We start from the raw sequence: 18,234 nt of genomic DNA, 5'->3' as shown, positions 1-18,234 counted from the left end.
TTTTGACCTTTATATGTTGAGTAGTTGTGTGGTTTTAGTTACATAATGTTGGGTCGCTGACCCAATCCTGTGGGAAATACCATTTGACAAGCAGTTTTTGGTTTCACAGACCTGGTCTCTACTGTCTCTCCGTCTCCCATCTTTTTTTTTTTTTTTTTGGCCAGTCCTGGGCCTTGGACTCAGGGCCTGAGTACTGTCCCTGGCTTCTTCCCGCTCAAGGGTAGCACTCTGCCACTTGAGCCACAGCGCCGCTTCTGGCCGTTTTCTGTATATGTGGTGCTGGGGAATTGAACCTAGGGCCTCGTGTATACGAGGCAGGCACTCTTGCCACTAGGCTATATCCCAGCCCTCCGTCTCCCATCTTAACAGTCATATATCAGGGAGATCATGACCCTTTGTTTTCTGTGTTCTAGGCTTGTCTCGCTTAACATTATTTGTTCAAGTTCTGACCATTTCCCTGCGAATAACAATATTTCACCATTCCTAATCGCTATGTACTATTCCATTGTGTATAGGTACCATATTTTTTGGATCCATTCATCTGTGGAGGGGCATCTGGGTTGATTCCATATTTTGGCTATTGTGAATTGTGCAGTGATAAACATGGAAGTGAAAATGTCTTTTTGATATCTTGGGACCTGCTGTTCAGGATAGATGCCTAGGAGTGGTATGGCTGGGTCATAGGGTAGGTCTATATTGAGCTTTTTGAGAAACCTCCATACTGTTCTCCAAAGTGGTTGTACTAATTTGCACTCCCACCAACAATGGAGAAATGTAAGCCCTATTTTTAACCATAAGCCCATACCTTTTTCATGAAAGAGTTGCCCAAATCACTTCATCCTGCACCACTCCCCACTTACATATAAGGCCATGAGTGCCCAAAGGAGAAAGGGGGTTAGATCATGGACAGGTAACCCATTTTCATGATTTCATCCCAGGTCTCTTATAAGAGGATCTTGGCCTCTCCCTGCCCTGGAATGGGCTTTCTGGAAGCTATCCTCTCAGACCTTCTAGGAGTTCTCTATTCTGTTTTCTTTTTGCTGGAGAGCTGAGCTGAGTTCCTACTCACCCGTCCAGGATGGAGCATGGTAGGATCAGGAGAGTCCAGAATGAGCATAAAGCAGGGTAAATGAAGAAAGGGAGTTGAGAGATGCTACCTGATACTCAATTAGGTGTCAGTGCTTTTTACTGCCCTCACCACTAAAAAGAGAGGCTGAGTACAAGTCAGTATGTCTATTGGTTAGAGAAACTAAGTACCAGAGAAATGAAGGGATTCACCAAGCCTTGGTAGCAGGAGGTTCACTTCACCAACTTTGCTGTCCTGGAAGTATGAGTCCCAGAAAATGGAGTCTAGGGAGTGTGGGAGAGATGGCAGATGAGTTAGTGTGGAAAATGGAGGCTAGGGAGTGTGAGAGAGATGAAAGGTGAGTTGGTGTGCCCCTAGCTAGGCATAGGAGTAGATGAGGTCTTTACTGAGGGAGGAAAAAAAAACTCCTTTGCAAAGTGGTCAAGGCCAGTACCACATTCATGATCCTGCAACAGGCTCTGAGGCCTGGAAATGTGAGTTTATTCCCTCTCATGTCATGCTTCTTGAGGCTGCTGATATACCGGTTCAACTGGGAAGCATGGAAGATAGAGCTGCCCTCCATGGCCCAGCCCTCAGGAAATCAGAATGGAGAGACTGGTGTCACCCAGAAGATTCAGGGAGGGCTGTCTGGCAGAAGTAAGATGCTACCTGGGCTCAAGTTGATGAGAGTGAATTCAACAGTCACAGAGGGGTCAGAGATCAACCTCAGGCCAGACAATCAGAGTCAGCCATGGGCCAGGCCTGTAGAACTGTAAGGGACCCTAGGGTTGAAAAAGAGGGAAGAAAACATGGGGTGGTCAGGGGGCCTAAGAGGGGTCCTGGTCAATCTTAAGTACCTGAGGGCAAAAAGAAGGCCTCACAGATACCCTGGCCCTTCTTCTGGACCACTGTACTGTCTTTTGAGACGCCCTGGACCACCTTCCTTGTAAGAGATGACAACATCCTTTCTGAAAAATAAAGAATGAGAGGGAGAAGAGAAGTGGAGCCCTACCCTCCTCTCCCTCCCACTCTCCCCGCACCCCGCCTCCCTCTCCACCTCCTGCCTGCTCTTGCTCTCGGTTGCTAAGTAGATGGTAGGTTTATTTGCGGCTGTCGGTTCCCAGTAGAAAAATTTCGTCTTGGAGAGCCGCCTGGATGGAAATGGCTTCAGCACCGATTTCATGGAGAAGGTCTGTGCGGTAATTAGTGTTCATGAGGGAGGAATTGGACTGGCAGGCTCCCAAGAAAACTACTCCCAAAAAGTTAGCTGGAGTCCAGAGGGCTACATCAAATCCAATTCCGGAGTGTGCATCTCCATCGCTATATATAGACCCACAGACAAAAACGGGCAGCGCAGTGGTGGCTGGAAGTTCATGAGGGGGACTGGCAGTGGGAGGCAGAGGCGGCCTGTGCTGGGGAAACCACGGCATGCAGAATGTGATGCTGCCCTTGAATGCTGCTTCTCACTACCCCTGGCTCCTCCTCTGTCTTTCTGGAAGCTTGCTAGGGAATAAAACTTTGGTGAGGGAGAAAGGGAAAAGGAGGGGGACAAAAGGAAAAGAAGAAAAGGGGAACGGTAATAAATTTCTAAAGGTAATCCTGTGACTGCAACCCACTATCCTTATCCTTCCTGGGTCCTTATTTCTGTTAGTAGAAAGACCCTCCCTTGTTCTTTCCTCCTGCCATTAAGGCCCTAGGTGGCACTCACTTCCTGCTACCTTCCTCAGGAAGGACCTCTGACACATACTGTCTCTTTCCCTCCCTCCCTCCCTCCTTCCTTCCTTTTCTCTCTCTCCTGTCTCTGGCTTCACAGGACTTCTGTGGCTGAGACTCGGTCACTAACCATGCCATATCACATGCCTTCCTCCACTTTCCCCAGCTGGATTCCACAAAAGCCAAATGGCCTTTCTTCCCCTCCTTCCTTCCTTCTCTCCAGAGGTGATGGCTGGGCAAACAGCATCTCTTGGACCATTGTTGAGGAAATGTGTTCCTTCAAGAAGCCTGGCAGGGACCAGGGCCTCTTCCTGGGAAGGTCTAACAAGTAGTAGGATTAAAATCCCCACTTCTGATTTGGACTTCCAATTTTCATGTGCTTACATTTTTGCAGAGCAACCTGCTGCTTAGGGAAGGATTTACAGACGAGAAAGCAATATCCCGGAAGTCCAGGGGCTTGAGACAAAAGGCCTCATCCTCCAATCTAGTTGTTTCCTCCAACCTGGTGTCTGTTCATAATATATTAGACTGGGGGTTGGAGGGAGCTATCTACATATGCCCCTGCCCCTCTCACTTTCACATGCAATGTTGTGCCCTCTGCCCTTGGCTGGCCTGGCCTTTCAGCATAGCCCATGTGTCTGACACCTCCCAAAACATCGGAGATAAGTTTACACCCTAGCCATTTGTGTAGCTGGAGGCAGGAGCCTTTGTGTTCAGCCTCAGGTGAGGGTCACAACTCAGGAGTAGAAATTCGAGAGAGAAGAGCCATGACTTCTTGCAGGTTTTCCTGACCATGGAATACTGTTAGCTCAGCTGAGACAAAGAAAGGACCTAAAGCAAATATGCTAATAAGAAAAAGAATAAATCCAAGGATACAAAGTTAGTTGAAGAGTCAGATCCATCAAAGAGGTAATAATGTCAGGCCTCAGGGTGGATTTGCCTGGTGCAGCCTACTAAATCCTGGTTCTGGCTCATGCTAAACCTTTTCTCAGCCCTATCCAGACCTTCTGTAGGGCAGTGAGAACAGAGAATAGAGGTCTATATACCTCTAGGAACTTATTAGCACTTCAGACTTCTATCTCCCTCTTCTTAAGTCCTGTTCACTTCCTGCTATTCACCCAGGAAGGGTAGGGGGTTTTGAGGTGGTCTCAGCCCCTACCTCCTTCATGAATCCAAAAGAACCACTGTTCCTTTTCATTTAGTATAAACCATGGAGACACACGTCCATCTGCTGACCATTTCCATTTCTTACGTAGTTTAAAGCCGGACATTGCCTGTATTGGCTTGCTTCCTCTCCTCAGGACTCAAGGCTTCCCTGGGCTTGGCACCCTCTGTGAGATTTTGCTCTTCTCACTCATTCCCAGAGGCTGCAGCAAACCTGTTTTCTCAATGACTAGTCTTTGCTTAAACGTGGACTATGCATACCTCCTTTCCCTTGTCTGTAGAAGAGAGCTATGTACTTCTTCGTCCTTTCCCCCCACACCCACTTATTCATTCCTTGATGAATATATACTGAGGACTCATTTCAAGCCAGGACTTTCCTGGATGCTGGGTATATAAACTTGTGAGTATAAATTATCAAACCCATTACACAGAAAAGGAAACCAAGGTCCAGAGAGATATGTTAACTTGCTAAGGGCAATTTACCTTCAAGAACTTGTGAACCACTGACCATCCCTTACCCTATGCTTCTGTCCCCATCCCACACACTATGCCAGGAGCAGGGCACACTAGAATCCAGTGCACATGGGTTAGGTACCCCCTCACGGAGCTCACCAGATTCTCTTAAGAACTTAATGAATGAGGTATTCAAGCCTCATCAAATTTCTTCCCAACAGGGGACACATTCCTCCTGCCCCACCAACCACCCTCTAGGGCTTTTCCTACCTTACTCAGGTGTCCCTTTTCTGAGGCTGCCAGCATCCAGCACCCTCTTGAGTGTAGGATCCAGAAACACCCCACTTTCATCTCTCTTGCTCTCTGGGCTCTCATTCCCAGGCTTGACAATTCTTCTCACAAAAGAAACAATCAACACTGCAGTGCCTCTTAGGGGAAGCATGGAGCCAGCTCTTTGTCACCCAGGTCCCTGCCAGCTCATTACTGCCTCCTGTCATTAGCATATTAGATACACGAGGTAAACAAAACACACTCGCATCTGAGACTCTCAATGCAAAGCATTGGTGGCACTGAGCCCCACACGTGCTGGCTTTACTGTGCAGGAAATACAAAGAAGGTCTCCATTCACAGTGTGTATCTGCATGTACAGTCAAGTGACACATACAGGTCCATGAACTAGAAGAAGACAGCACCAGACAGTCTAAAGGCCAAAGTCATTTTTCACACTGTAGGGAATTTTAAGCATCGAATCACAACTATTACTATTGACAATGATAGCAATGTTAATACCCTTCCTTCCTTCATTGCATCCCAAGTGCTCTTCTAGACACCTGCTACCCCAGCAGGTAAGTATCATTACTCCCTTTCTCGGGTTCAGGGAAAGGCTACCTGAACTATCCAGAGGCCTTTAGAATAAGACAGAGGCTGTTGTAAGAACTAGATACACGCCCCCTCCCCCAACCCCCAACCAAGCCACAGTCCTTCTTAGGACTCAAGACATCCAGTGGATGGAAACAATCGGGCTATAGGATTAGGATGGCTTTCCTGGAGTCCCGAAGCTAGCTGGTGACAGAAAACTTCAAGGTCATGTTACATCTAGGCATAGGAAAAATGACATCACCTAGAGTAGTCAGGAAGGTACAAAAGAAAACGTGGAATTCCATTCGTAAGAGGGGGGAGAGGGAGATGAATGGAAAGGAGCAAAGAAGAGGAGGGAAGGAAAGAAAAAGGATGAGGAAGGAAAGGGAGAGAACAGAGAGAGAGAGAAAGAGAGAGAAAAGAGGGAAGGAAGAATAGAAAGCAAGAAAACCTAAAGAAGACTGTCTAAAGGACTTTGGAAAGTGAATAGGGTTCATTTTGGCTCCAGCTTTCATGGAGAGATAGCTCAAACTGACCTACTTTGTATATCAGAGCTCTCTTCCTAGCCAACCTTTCTCTCCAGGCCACTCTGGACTGGGGATTCCATCAGAAGACTGTGCACCGAGTTCTATTCCAGACAGAGTTAACTAACCTCCTCCACAGACAAGTTCCAGGGTTCAGACATGGCGACTGAAGGCAGCCTGCTCTGGCTCACATGCTGTCTGTCCCATGACTTGTCCTAAACTTTTCTCAGTTTCCTCACTTCTTAAACAGAGATGGCAGTCATAGAATTAGTGTTAGCTAAGTTAATCCATTGGAAACACTTAGTATAATTTTCAACATTTAATCAAATATCAGTGAGGGTTTGTTGGGGTTCTTTGTGCTACCAATAGGTCCTGTACAAATCTTGGCTTGGTTGGCATGTTTGATGCATGCTAATCACATAGCCTTGCTATATTTCTGTATTTGTCTAGGATCTACTTTAAAGAAGGACTATGTCTTTCGTCATCTGGAAAATTGTGGATATATATATATATATATATATATATATATATATATGCACACCAAGTAAGAAAATCCAACTTCAGCATCCAAGAGAGGCTATTTTGAAAAGTCCAACAGCCAAGAGTCCCATATTTAAAGGATCAATGTTTGGAAGATATGATTTTCTTCTTAAAAGCAGAAAAGCAATATTATCCTGTCTTGGCAGGCCATGGTCCAGCACTCTTTGGAGAGTGTCTTTCTCCCATGATCACAGCCATTTAAGCCAGTTTTCTGACTGGGGTTTGGGTGTCACTCAACATCATCAGACAAGTTCAATCACAGGCATTTGGTATTATTTAACCTGGGGGCAGCAGCAAAAAAAGAGTCACCAGATGTGACCAGAGTGCTTTCTCCAGCCTCAGCACCACAGTGGAGGAAAATTTTGCAGAAGGGTTGGTGTCTGGCTTTTGCTTTAGGGTTAACTAGCCAGACTCTGGGAAAGGCTAGAGCTTCCCCACATCACATAGCTGACTCACAAGGCATGTGGAGATGGCAAATGGGAAGGATGGCCATGGGTGTGGAATAGAACCCAGAATATAGCCCTCTCCCCCCACCACACCCAAAGAGACAACTGAGAAACTAAGCCAAAAAGAAATGGGTACAAAAGACTCAATAAGCAATGTAGCTAGGATTAGAAGTGCTGTCACTGCAGATGAAATTAAGATGCCACAACGTGTGTGTGTGTGTGTGTGTGTGTGTGTGTGTGTGTGTGTGTGTGTGTGTGTTTGGTTGGTTTGGTTAAAGTTAGGGCCTGGTAGGAAGGAACCAGTGGAAAGAAGCAAGATTAACCACCTTGTCTGGCAGATCCAGAGCCCTAGCCTCACTGCAACCAAAGGGGAAATTTTGATTAACTCAATCTAGCCACCTTTAGGAACTCTGCTCTTAGGAAATGCAGTCCCAAGACTTGAGTGAGGAGGTCTGACCCTATGAGCAGTAATTGGGATGGGGGGGGGGGGGGTTCCATTCTCACAGATTGGAACAGAAGAAAATGGTTTTAACCCTCCACTTGTGTGGATGTTTTAGCCATGAACTTGAAAGGGCACCTACTAGGGAGAACTGGCAGGACCTAGGAAGCTGGGGAAGGTTATACTGAAGACCTATACATGGAACTGGACTCACGGGTTTCTAGTAGAGGACACTGGTGCAGGAAAGGCATCCTAGGGGCAGTGGGGAAGAGCGAGGGCTCAGGGTTGACATGGATGCAATCTGACTGGAAAGAAAGATCTGTCCCACAAAGGAACTCATAAATTCATGGCTGTGCTGGTATAATCTAGTCTCCTTTCATTAGAAGAAGCAGTCAGAAAGCCCTCCCCACACACACATAAATACAAGGATATCATGAGCATAGAAAGCAGTAGATATGTCTAATTGAGTTTCAGGATCAATGATAGGGGTGAGAGCTTCAAGAGAAACTGAAGGATAGAGGCCCTCCATTTCCCTCTGCATAGGGAAGGGTCTTGTCCTAGAAAAATCACCCTTCTCTACCTAAGTCAGCCACCAAATAATATTCTAGCAATAGAGAATCCTATGCAAATCAACTAATATTGAACAACTCACTTTGCATGTATAAGACCCACACTGAACACAACAAATGATACAGGAAGGCTCAAATAGAGAACATCATGAGGCTCCCATTCACTGAGTAGTTCAGAGTGTCAGATGGGGCCAAATGGTGTGTTCAGGCCATCGGCGAGGCTGTCACGTTCCAATCAGACTGTGGAAATGGAAGAAACTCTGAGAAGAGGTGGAGAGCAAGCAAGCTTGGAAGCTGGTAGAGAGGAGGGAGGCAATTTCCTTCCCCCAAATTATACACTTTGCTTTTGTTAAAGGTGAGGGTTGATATCTGTATCCATCTCTGGCAATTTAGTGAGGGGTTTGTACAAGCCATCTAGACCTCTGAGAGCCATTCCCCCAGAGCTAACTCTGACTTATCTCCCTGTTTTTGGAAAATTCAGAATGAGAGGATCTGAACTCATTACAGGGTTAATGAGAACGGAGCACAGTTTCATTTCTAGGATCTGACAAAAACTTATCTGGGTACTGGTGTGCATAGCAAATGCACTGAATGCATTTAAATTTTAACCTTGATGCTAGGTAGTGAGTGCTCTGTGCACTGGAGTCCATGATATGCTGGACTCTGACATTTGAGTGGGCCCAAGTACTGAAGAGGATATCTCTTGCTTTTCTTGGGACCCATCAGAGCTGGCAGCTCAGAGAGGAGGCATATGAGCAGCTCTGTGGCTGCAGGAACAAACCCTGGACAATGTGGTTAGCTGAGCAGACTTAACTTCTCCTGTCTGCCTGGCATGATGAAGGCCGGGCCTCCTCCCTGATCCTCATGGGCCCATCAGTTCAGGCCAGAGACTTGGGGAGCTCTTTGCCAGGAGAGAGAAGAGGCCATCAATATATCATGTCCACTTTTGGTCCTTTATTTTACCGTGCTGTAAAGATGAAGCAGCCAACACCAGACATGTAATTCTCTAGCGTTTAAGGTGTAAACAAGGACAACTGGAAGGGAGATACATTTGGCAAAGGTCCCAGAGACTGGTCTTTTTAGCCTTCTGAGGTTCCTGGATCCTTATCCCGGAGCCAGCATGCTCCCTGGGTCTGAACTTTGCTTTTCTTTGCCCTGCAAGAGACAGAAGAGATGGGTCCCGTTCCCTGGGAGTTCCTAGTCTAGAATGGAAATGGAGAGGTAACGGAGACCAGCTCTGTGCCATCTCTGTCTTCTGAATACTAAGAACAGAAAATGTTGAGGGAAAGATGTAGCACATGGTAGTATCACAATAAGGCCCATTTTCCTTCCTACACTATGCAGTGGAGCTTTACTCTGCTCAATTCCTTGAGCTGCTAAGATCACACCAATCAGGTATCCTTTAAAGCTAACATCCCAAGGTAATGGCTTGCAGGCTTGGTGGTGAGCTCACAACCAACCATCCTCCTCGGCATCCAAGTTTGCCTGGTGGGGCTTCTGCAGCCTTTTCCCCCCCACCCCCACTTTCTTCCACTTCCTCCAGGTCAGCTGATTCCACAGCCTGAAGGACCTGATGTTTTATTAACATCCAGATCTTCCTATTCTGAGGCCACCTTCCTCTGGCTAATTCTGTAATTCAATTAGTAGGAAGCCGAGGCCAGGCTGGGGGAGTGGGGGGGAGAGCGCATCACATCGAGCGCCTTTCCTTCGGAGATGATTACACCCCAGGCTTCAGCCCTGTTCCAAGTTGGGCAGGAAATTGTACTTCCTTCACTTCACAATGACAAGGGCCTTTTATCCTCGCTCACGGGGGCTTTGTAAATTACTGCCATCTCGGTACAATTAATTCTGCTATGCTGTGTTTTTCCCCCACATGGAAGAGGGCCCTGACTACCTTCCTAGGCATCTGCAGTGCCCCTTGCCCAAGGGTCTATAGGCTTCCCTGCTGGAGAAGGACAGCTGCCACCCCTGCCCACACTCTCACCTAACTATGCCTCCAGTGATCCACTCTGCCTGCCACTATCTGGCCCAGCTGGCATTTGCCTCAGCCATGCCCACTTTCTCCTAACGCTGACCTTTTCCTATGATTCCTGATTTCTCTTCAGTTCCCAGTCGTGAGTCATAGGCCCCCTCCCTCATGATCTCCCTTGGTCTCCAAACCCCCAAGCACCTGAGCCAGGAGTTTAGCCCTCCCTTAGCCCTAGAGCTCTCAAAGATGCGTCTGTACAATCTCAGGTTTGAAAGCTATTCTGACAAACAAGCCTGAAAACTGGAAAATAGAAGGGACAAGTAAATAAGGATGGTAAGCAGGAAGAAGTTACACGAATATATAAGGATTCAGCACACTGAGTAGGACAGACTCAGAAAAGACTGGTCAGTCTGGGCCAAAAGAGGTGGCATGGGGTTCTTCCTTCTCAAGCTATAGGGACAAGGAGCCCCGGCCACCAGCTGCTACCGGCCACCCTGTGCTGTGACATCTTTGTAATTATGTCATCTCTGCTCCCACCCCCAGCCCAGATGATTTCCAAAGTTCATTCCCATGCTCAGGAGTGCTGAGACGGAGCATAAGGACCGTTGATGGCAGGGTAGGAAGAATGGATGATGAGCTGGTGCTAGGAAGAACTATCAAAACAAGTAGGGTGGGGATGGGGGCGGAAAAATGAGGTCACTGAAGTTGGGAGCACAGCAACCCCATCAAGTCCCCTCAGGAAGTATTTTCCCAATTACCTCCTTACCTCTTTGAACACAGTCCTTGTTTTTGCTTGTTTTCTTTACCTTTAAAGTTAGTTATATGTGTAAAATATGTTCTGGGTCTAAATGTGTCAAGCCAAACAAAAAAGAGTGAAAGTCATAAGGGGATATTCTTCCTCTCCACCTGTGCTCCCTGTTTTCAGCTCTATGGGATGTCTAGACTTTATCTTTTGCATGTAAATACGACATAAGTACCCACAGAAAAGTGGAGTATGCGTCCGTGGTGTGGATTAGTTTGTTTCTTCTTTTTTTCTCCCCCTCCCATTCGACAATATGGTTTTCCATGTTAGGACATTTATGATCATTTTATCTTTTTAACTGCTATACAGTATTCACAGTTTGCAAATAAAAACCTCCTGCCCTAGGGCACATTTCAGTGGTTTTCAATTTTTAGCTATTTCAAATGGCCACAGTGGACCTTTGTTCTCTCCTTGGTGAGCCCAAGCACAAGATACTTATAGGATCAGAACACAGGAGGAGATGGTTGGGTCTGAAACAGGGAGAGATTATACTCTCTCTCTCTCTCTCTCTCTCTCTCTCTCTCTCTCTCTCTCTCTCTCTCTCTCTCTCTTCCCTTTCTTTTCTTTTCTTTCTGCCAGTCTTGGGGCTTGAACTTAGGGCCTGGGCACTGTCCCTAAGCCTCTTTGTGCCCAAGGATTAGTGCTCTGCCACAGTACCACTTCCAGCTTTTTCTGAGTAGCTCATTGGAGGTAAGAGTGTCACAGACTTTCTGGCCAGGCTGGCCTCATACTGTGATCCTCAGATCTCAGCCTCCTCCATAGCTAGGATTACAGGTGGGAGCCACCAGTATCTGGGAAGGAGGAGATTTCTGTTTTGCCAGTCACTCTGCAGAGAGGATACTTCCTTCTCAGACTTCCTCAGGCCAGGCTCTGTGGGAACCCTCTCACACCATCCTGTGATTGCATAACTACACTGTTTCCTACCTCCAATGTGAGTTCCCAAAGGGCCTCAGCAAGGATGCCTCTGGGTATACCTGAGTGTATCCTCCTATTAGCGAGTTTGGCTGACTTGAAGAGCTGAAGTTGACAGGTGCCATCCTCCTAGCTATAACTGCCTCACAGCTGAGAGCCCCCTCCTCAACCCCTGAGGAGTAACAGTGAGCAACACAAGGTCATGGCTAGTTGTTCTGGGTGGGGGCTCTGGGTGCCCCAGCCAGTGTCTGTGAGGGGTTGGTGTTAACACTCCCTGGGGCCCCTTGGTAGATTTCCTGACAAGCTCTGAGAGCAAGTACTGCCCCCATTTTATAGATGAGATACATGTGGTTCAGACAAATCAGCAAGTGGCCCAAAGTCTCAGTAGACAACCCAGGACTTGGGAAGGTGTGGTGAGAATGCACTGTTGGGCCTGAGCCTGGGGAGGCTATGGGGCCAGAGCCACCTGCAGTGACCAGCACATCTGCCCTCATAAGCAACCCCAGTCTCTGCCATCACAGCAGCCTCTGAGCCCCATTTCTACAGCCCATAACCCTCCCATTCACACAGATACACCCATGGCTATCCCGCACATTAGATAACATATTTAGAAGATAGTCAATGCTCTCAACCATGTATATAGAAATCCTGCCCCTGTTCTGAACACAGAGAAATAAGCAGAAGCAGAACAAAATTAAGCTCCAGACCTCATTGAGGCAAGAGGAGACTGTCAATCTATGAGCAAATAGATATTAATGTGTCAGGGAGTGCGGAGAGGTGACACAGAGAGAAGAAATCAGGACAAGGGTCAGAGGGCAGGTGTGCTGGAGTTCTGGATGGTGTTAAATGAGAGCCAGAAAATGTGGCTGAGGGGGTCACATTTGAGGAGAAACCTGAGGGACCATGCAGGTAACAGGAGGCCTTGGTGTGGTGGTGCACAAAAGCCCCTGGGGCTCAGTGAACCTGGAAAGACTGAAGAGGAGGACAGAAGTCAGACCGTGGGTAAGGGGATAACCAAAAGGAGATAACTCAGGGGTGCGAATAGCAGAGGGAGGTCATGCAGAGCCTAGGATTTTTTTTTTTGAAAAATCATTTCATGTGATGGCATTGTGATCTCTCACAAAAGCAGTGGCAGAAATTCATGGAAGCTGGACAAAAGCAACAATTTCTTTCCTCTCTGGAATCGTTCACTTATTTTCCTGGCCCACAAAAACAATATGGACATTTCCTCCTTCTCCTTCTCCTCTCTCTCCAAGTCTGCCCCTGACCTTGTCCCAAGCTGGCTTGCCTGAGTGCAGCTGAGGCAGAAGACAAGGCCAACAAGGGGACAGGAGGAAAGATGCCCCCAGGAGAGGCAGGCTGCAGCACGAGGGACGACGTCACGGGGGCCTCTGACCGCTATTCATTTCAGTGCTGGTGTCTCCATCAATAACCGTCTGCCTGTGACTAGGAGGGAGGAGGGAGGAGTGGAGGAGGGGCAAGTGCGGCTGGACAGACCAGAAGGATGGAGACAGGCACTTTGGCAAGGGGTAGAGTAAGGAAGGGCACTGGGAGCTGGAGATTCCACCTCCCAGTTTCCTCTCTCTGCTTCCTCCTCCCAGCTCTAGAGTTCCTTCACACATATAGTCTCTTCCTTCTTTCCTTTCTGGCAAGGAGAGGAAGGGACTGGGCCCAGTATTAATTTCTGTATTAGAAGAGGAGGGAGTAGGATTTGTTGGGCACAGGTGTTAAGTGGACGAGTTAGACACTGCAGAAGCTTCTGGGAACACTCTGTGCCCAAACACAAAGAGGCCACAGCAAGCCTGGTGACAAGGGCTGGTATACCCACTAAACTGTGAGCACTGGGGCGGGGGGGGGGGGGTGGCTAGGAGACCAGAAACTGTACCAGCATGGAACAGCCATCCCAGAAATAAATGGCCATGAGAAGGGGCCATTTAAGCAACTGGCTGGGGGCAGTTAAGAAAGGAAATTGTTTGTGAGTAGTCTAGAGCAGTCAATACCACTACCTGAAATAGGTAGAATGCAACCAGACTTATCAAAGACTGGTGGGGTTGGGAGAAGTGAAAATGGGGAGCAGTAATGAGCACAGCAATGGAAGGTGAGTGAGGGGGGCTCAGGAACACAATGGAGAGCAGGAACAAGAGGAGATGACTATCCTGCAGGGTTCCTTCTCTGGTACTTTGCAAAGTCTGAATGACTGGTGCCCAGAGGACTCAAGTCTGCTCTAGATAAAATGGGCTTTTAGACTTTCATCTTGACTTCCAGCCTTGCAGGTCTCAGAACCCATACTCAACCACACTTGCAATAGAGGAAGAGACCTCTGACACTGAGCAGTTGGAAGAAATGTCCCCCAAGGATTCTCTTATCACCAAACTCTCTTGTCCCCTTGTCACAGTGTCTGAAGGGCCAGCATTAAAAAATCAGCCATCAAGTTAGTAGATGTCTCTATCAAATCCAGAGGAACAATAGAAAAAGTGAACTTGACTCTGGAAATCCCCCCTGGGCCTGGGAGACTGAAGCCCAAGAGAAAGTGTGAGACCAAGCATTGGGGGTCCCCAAGGAGCTAGAGAGAGAGAAGAGCAGGTCTCAGTTTCACCACTGTAACTAAATGAACTGGGTAACCCAAGATCTCTGAATGAGAGGGCTGTGAAGATCCCCCCTACACTGTGAATGTCACAACAGGAATTGGGGCAGGGGACACAAGACACACATGACAGCCTCATTCGTTTTATTAGGACAGGCTGGCCTTGGGGGTTTTCCTTACATATGGGGCCTTTATTTGGCAGGCCTGGTGGGGGCGGGGGGAGTGTCCCGCATCTTCTCTGTTGGAGCAGCCACCTTCATCCCGAGGAGCCAGAGCGCAGAGTTCATGGTCAGGTGTGGCTAAAAGAGCTGTGGGCAGCGGCGAGGGGGGCTACAGGTGAAAACTGCCCATCGAGTGGGTGTAGAGGACGGAGCATTTGAAATAGATAAAAATCGGTGGAGAGGTGAGGCAGACAAAGACACCAGAGGCACCACACCGGCTGGGGGCAGCCGGGGGGACCCACGGGGTGAGGGGTGTGGTGGAGCAGGGGTGGGGACTCCGCGGAGGGAGTCAAATAGAAACGCCACTGGAGGGACGGGAGGCAGAAGGACGGGGACTGCGAGAGGCTGGGAAGTTCTGAGGAGAGTGCTCAGGAGGGAGAGAGGTGGGGAGAGCGACGGGAGCCGGGAGGAGCAGGGGGGCATGGCTGGCGGGCGGCCGGGCGCGCCGGCGGGCCAGGGGCGCCCCACTGACCCTTCTCGGCGCTTGTTTCCCTCCCCAGGCTGCGCTTTCCTCACCTACTGCGAGCGTGAGTCAGCGCTGAAGGCCCAGAGCGCGCTGCACGAGCAGAAGACTCTGCCCGGGGTAAGTGCGCCGGCCGCGGCCCGAGGACGGCGCGCCGACAGGGGGCGACTTCAGGAGGCCGGGCTATTACGGGGGCGGGCGGACAGATGGGAGGACGCACGGGAGGACGGGCGGGCGTGGAGACCGTGGCCCCCCGGGCGCCGCCCGCTCTGGCTTGCGCCCGGGAACTCGCGCGGCGCGGGGTGGGCGGGAGGGCGCATGGGCGCCAAGCGCGGACTCCCCGGGCTACCCGGGTTCCCCGCCGTCCAGGCCCGACGGAATCGAGTCCTGGGGGGACGGGGGGAAGGCGAGGGGAGGGCAGTGAACTTAGTCGTGACCACGGAGCCCTGTCGGGGCTCTGTTGCGCACGGCCCGCGCGGACGGCCTGGGGTGGGGGCCCCCGCAGGTTGGAGGGTGGGGGCCCTGGAGCGCCGCGCTGTCCCCTCTTGGACCCCCGGGAGTCCCGCAGGTGCCTTCGAGCACCAGAGCTAGAGGTCCGTCACCCCCACCCCGCTGCTCCGAAACCCGGGGAGCGCGAAGGGAGGGGCGCCTCCCGCCGCGATCTAGGCGCCGCCAGTGAGATCACCGCAGTTTATTTAAGGAGCCGGCCCTCGTCTTTGATAAACTATCGCGCCTCGGCCCTGGTTTATAGCTTCTGTGCGGGGAGAGGAGAATTATTTATGGCCCCCCTAACTGGGTGTGATATCAGCCATGGCTATTATCGAGGCTAGTTCATCACCATAAAATAAGAAGTGTTCCTCGGGTCAAGGGTCTGTGCGATGTCTCCTGTGGGTTCAGAGAGACGGGGCGGGGGGCGGGCAGATCTACGGCTGCTGAGTATCTAAAGATAAATGGAAAGATATGTGTTTGTGGGTGTAATTTCAAGAATTCGTAAATACGCGGTGTTTTAAACGTATACAATGGGCTCCGCGGGGACGCACGTGTGTTCTCTATGTATGCACTCCAGTGTTTAGACATGCGTGTTTACATTCGTGCCAAGCAAATCGCGAGTAAACACTCGTTTCCGTTTCTGCCCCACAGCAGGAAAGGTTAACCAGGTAGACGGAGAGAAAAATGCAACCTCGGACAGGGGGGGCAGCTTTCCTTTGCATCAAAGATCTTTTCTTTACCCCCTTCGGGGTTGGGAGTGAGGCATTACACTAGCCTTTCCCTCCATTAAGACAGCCTTTGTATTGTATTTTGGTATTTGTGATTGCAAAGCACGGGGCTGAGTCATCTTAATAACATACCCGCAGATGCAAATATATGGAAATGGAATGGCACGCAGATTTTGTGTGGAGCCCAGCTTTGGCAGGGTGGCCATTCCCAGTTGGTTTTTTAGTGGCGCAGCTACATGCACATATATTATAGTAATTACTTTCTGGGTCCCCTCTGTAGGATGGCAGAAATATGCTTCACATCGCCCCACGTTATGTGTGAAGCATAAAGCCATATTGTAAGATAATCAAAGGCTTCTCAGAAAGGTTTGTGCTGATTAATAAAGTGTTTATGGTACTTTGTTTTGGGGGAGATTGTGATAGATATTTTAGAGCCACCCAAATGGAATAGAAAATACCACATTGTTACTGGAGGCCCTTCATCAGCGTGAGAGAGATTGCTGGGGAGTTTCATGACGGCTAAAAAGCTGGAATCAAATAGGGAAACAGAAAGAAAGAAGGTGGGATGAGGAGGCTTAGGATTTTGAAACTGGTGAGAAACCCAGAATTTGGAGAATTCCAGGAGCGAGTGTGAATTGTTGAGGATCTAACATTAACTTGTGGTTGTTTATTTTACATATAATAGGATAGCTAAATGATGGAGTGTATTAGTTCTTTAATAATTTATAGAAATACTTTGATGTTGCAGTAATTACATTAAAGGTCACATATCAAAGGTAATTTGGTTGAGCAGCTGTGATGGTTTCTCAGAAGCAATCAATATCACTGTCCGTGGTGCTGATTTCACCAAGGGGCCTGCCAGATTAAAGAAGGCTTATTACCAGGCAGAAAGGCCCAGGGGAAATCAGGAGCACATTGGAGCAATGTGCCAGACCCCCCCCCCCTCCACCGATAATTAACACTGTTCCCCATAATCTGCGCTAATCCTTCATACTGGGAGATCTAGTGGCATTTTTTTCCCCCTGAAATCACAAAGACAGGTTGGCAAGTTTGGGAGGAAAGGTAAAAAGAAATGTGAAAAGGGAGGGGTGGAGAAAAAGGCCAAGATAGCCCTGAAACATAGCCTAGAGTCCCCATGCACTGCCTGAAACACCATCCTTTCTTCAAAGGCTTCTCTGGGAGACTCATGGCCTCAAAAGCTTCCTCACACAATTCTCAGGGCAGGCACGGCCTCACAGGGGGCAGGGACATGGAGAAAAGATAGAATTGCTGCTCCAAGTTCCGAGGGCACATTGTTCCTGCACACACTCGCAAGCAGACAAATGAAAAACAAAATGACTGAGTAAAATTATGCTTTAAAGTGGAGTCATTTTGATTCCAGAAAGCAAACCTGACATTATTATTGTTAGTTGGTTCTCTCCTTTGAGATCAGAGAGTGTGCTGCTGGCAAAGGCAGGCATGAGGACTGAGCAAAATGCTCTCACCAAACCAAATACTACATATGGCCCCATAGTCCAGGTTATGCTCATAGCTACCTATTTGATTGGAGGCCACAGAAAGAACCCTTTCTTGTTTGGGATGACCACACCAGGTGCCCCAGCCAGCATACTCTGCATCGACTAAGGAGAATGAAACTGTGGGGGGGAAAAAATAAGATCCTGGAAAACTAGTAATCTCAGCAATTTAGGCACTTTTCCAGACTTCAAAATCCATTAAAATCAATCCATTAAAATCCATTCCTCACTTTCTCACTGAGGAGAGAAAAAGGAAAAAGGCAGTATAGGTCGTGTATTCTATTTCCCAGCAACTTACAGAAGTAAAGAAAAAAATCCCACTACTGTCATAAACACACACACACATACACACAACACACACATACACACACACACACACACACACACACACACACACACACTCACCACTGCCATTGACAACAACAACAGCAGCAGCAGCAGCAACAGAGACAAAACTAGAGGTTCCCCTAATGTGAGTCTTCATTTGGGGGGTGGAAGAAGGAACTAACATTCTCTTGGGATAAATGCAAACTTAGTAACCAAACCACAATGGCTATTCTCTTAAATCAGAGGTGCATTTCTCTGGGAATCAGCCTAATCATAGTTGTTTTGGTAGCTGATTGAGTCATCCTTGGATCTGCATCACAAATGCACTATTATTTTTCAGTTTGACATGATTTTAGTAGACTGAGATTACTAAGCCACAAAGTCTAGTCAGGATCTTCTTGAACATTGCCTTCTTCCAGAATTTAGGAGGATCACTCTCAGTTTTCTAAACTC

The 18,234-nt window shown here is 48.5% G+C and overlaps 1 protein-coding gene across 26 annotated transcripts in view; it reads left to right on the top strand.

Moving 5' to 3' along the window:
* Window positions 1-18,234, top strand: part of Celf4 (CUGBP Elav-like family member 4) — a 274,483-nt gene that overhangs the window by 55,987 nt on the left and 200,262 nt on the right. For all 26 annotated transcript variants that reach the window (XM_048363403.1, XM_048363398.1, XM_048363380.1 and 23 more), the window contains exon 2: window positions 14,761-14,843. In XM_048363403.1, coding sequence (XP_048219360.1) covers window positions 14,761-14,843 — 83 coding nt within the window. The remainder of the gene's footprint in view (window positions 1-14,760; window positions 14,844-18,234) is intronic.

The sequence above is a fragment of the Perognathus longimembris genome, chromosome 15 (assembly GCF_023159225.1).
Source record: "Perognathus longimembris pacificus isolate PPM17 chromosome 15, ASM2315922v1, whole genome shotgun sequence".
Classification (NCBI taxonomy): Eukaryota; Metazoa; Chordata; class Mammalia; order Rodentia; family Heteromyidae; genus Perognathus; species Perognathus longimembris.
This window is presented reverse-complemented; position numbering and strand designations above follow the sequence as displayed.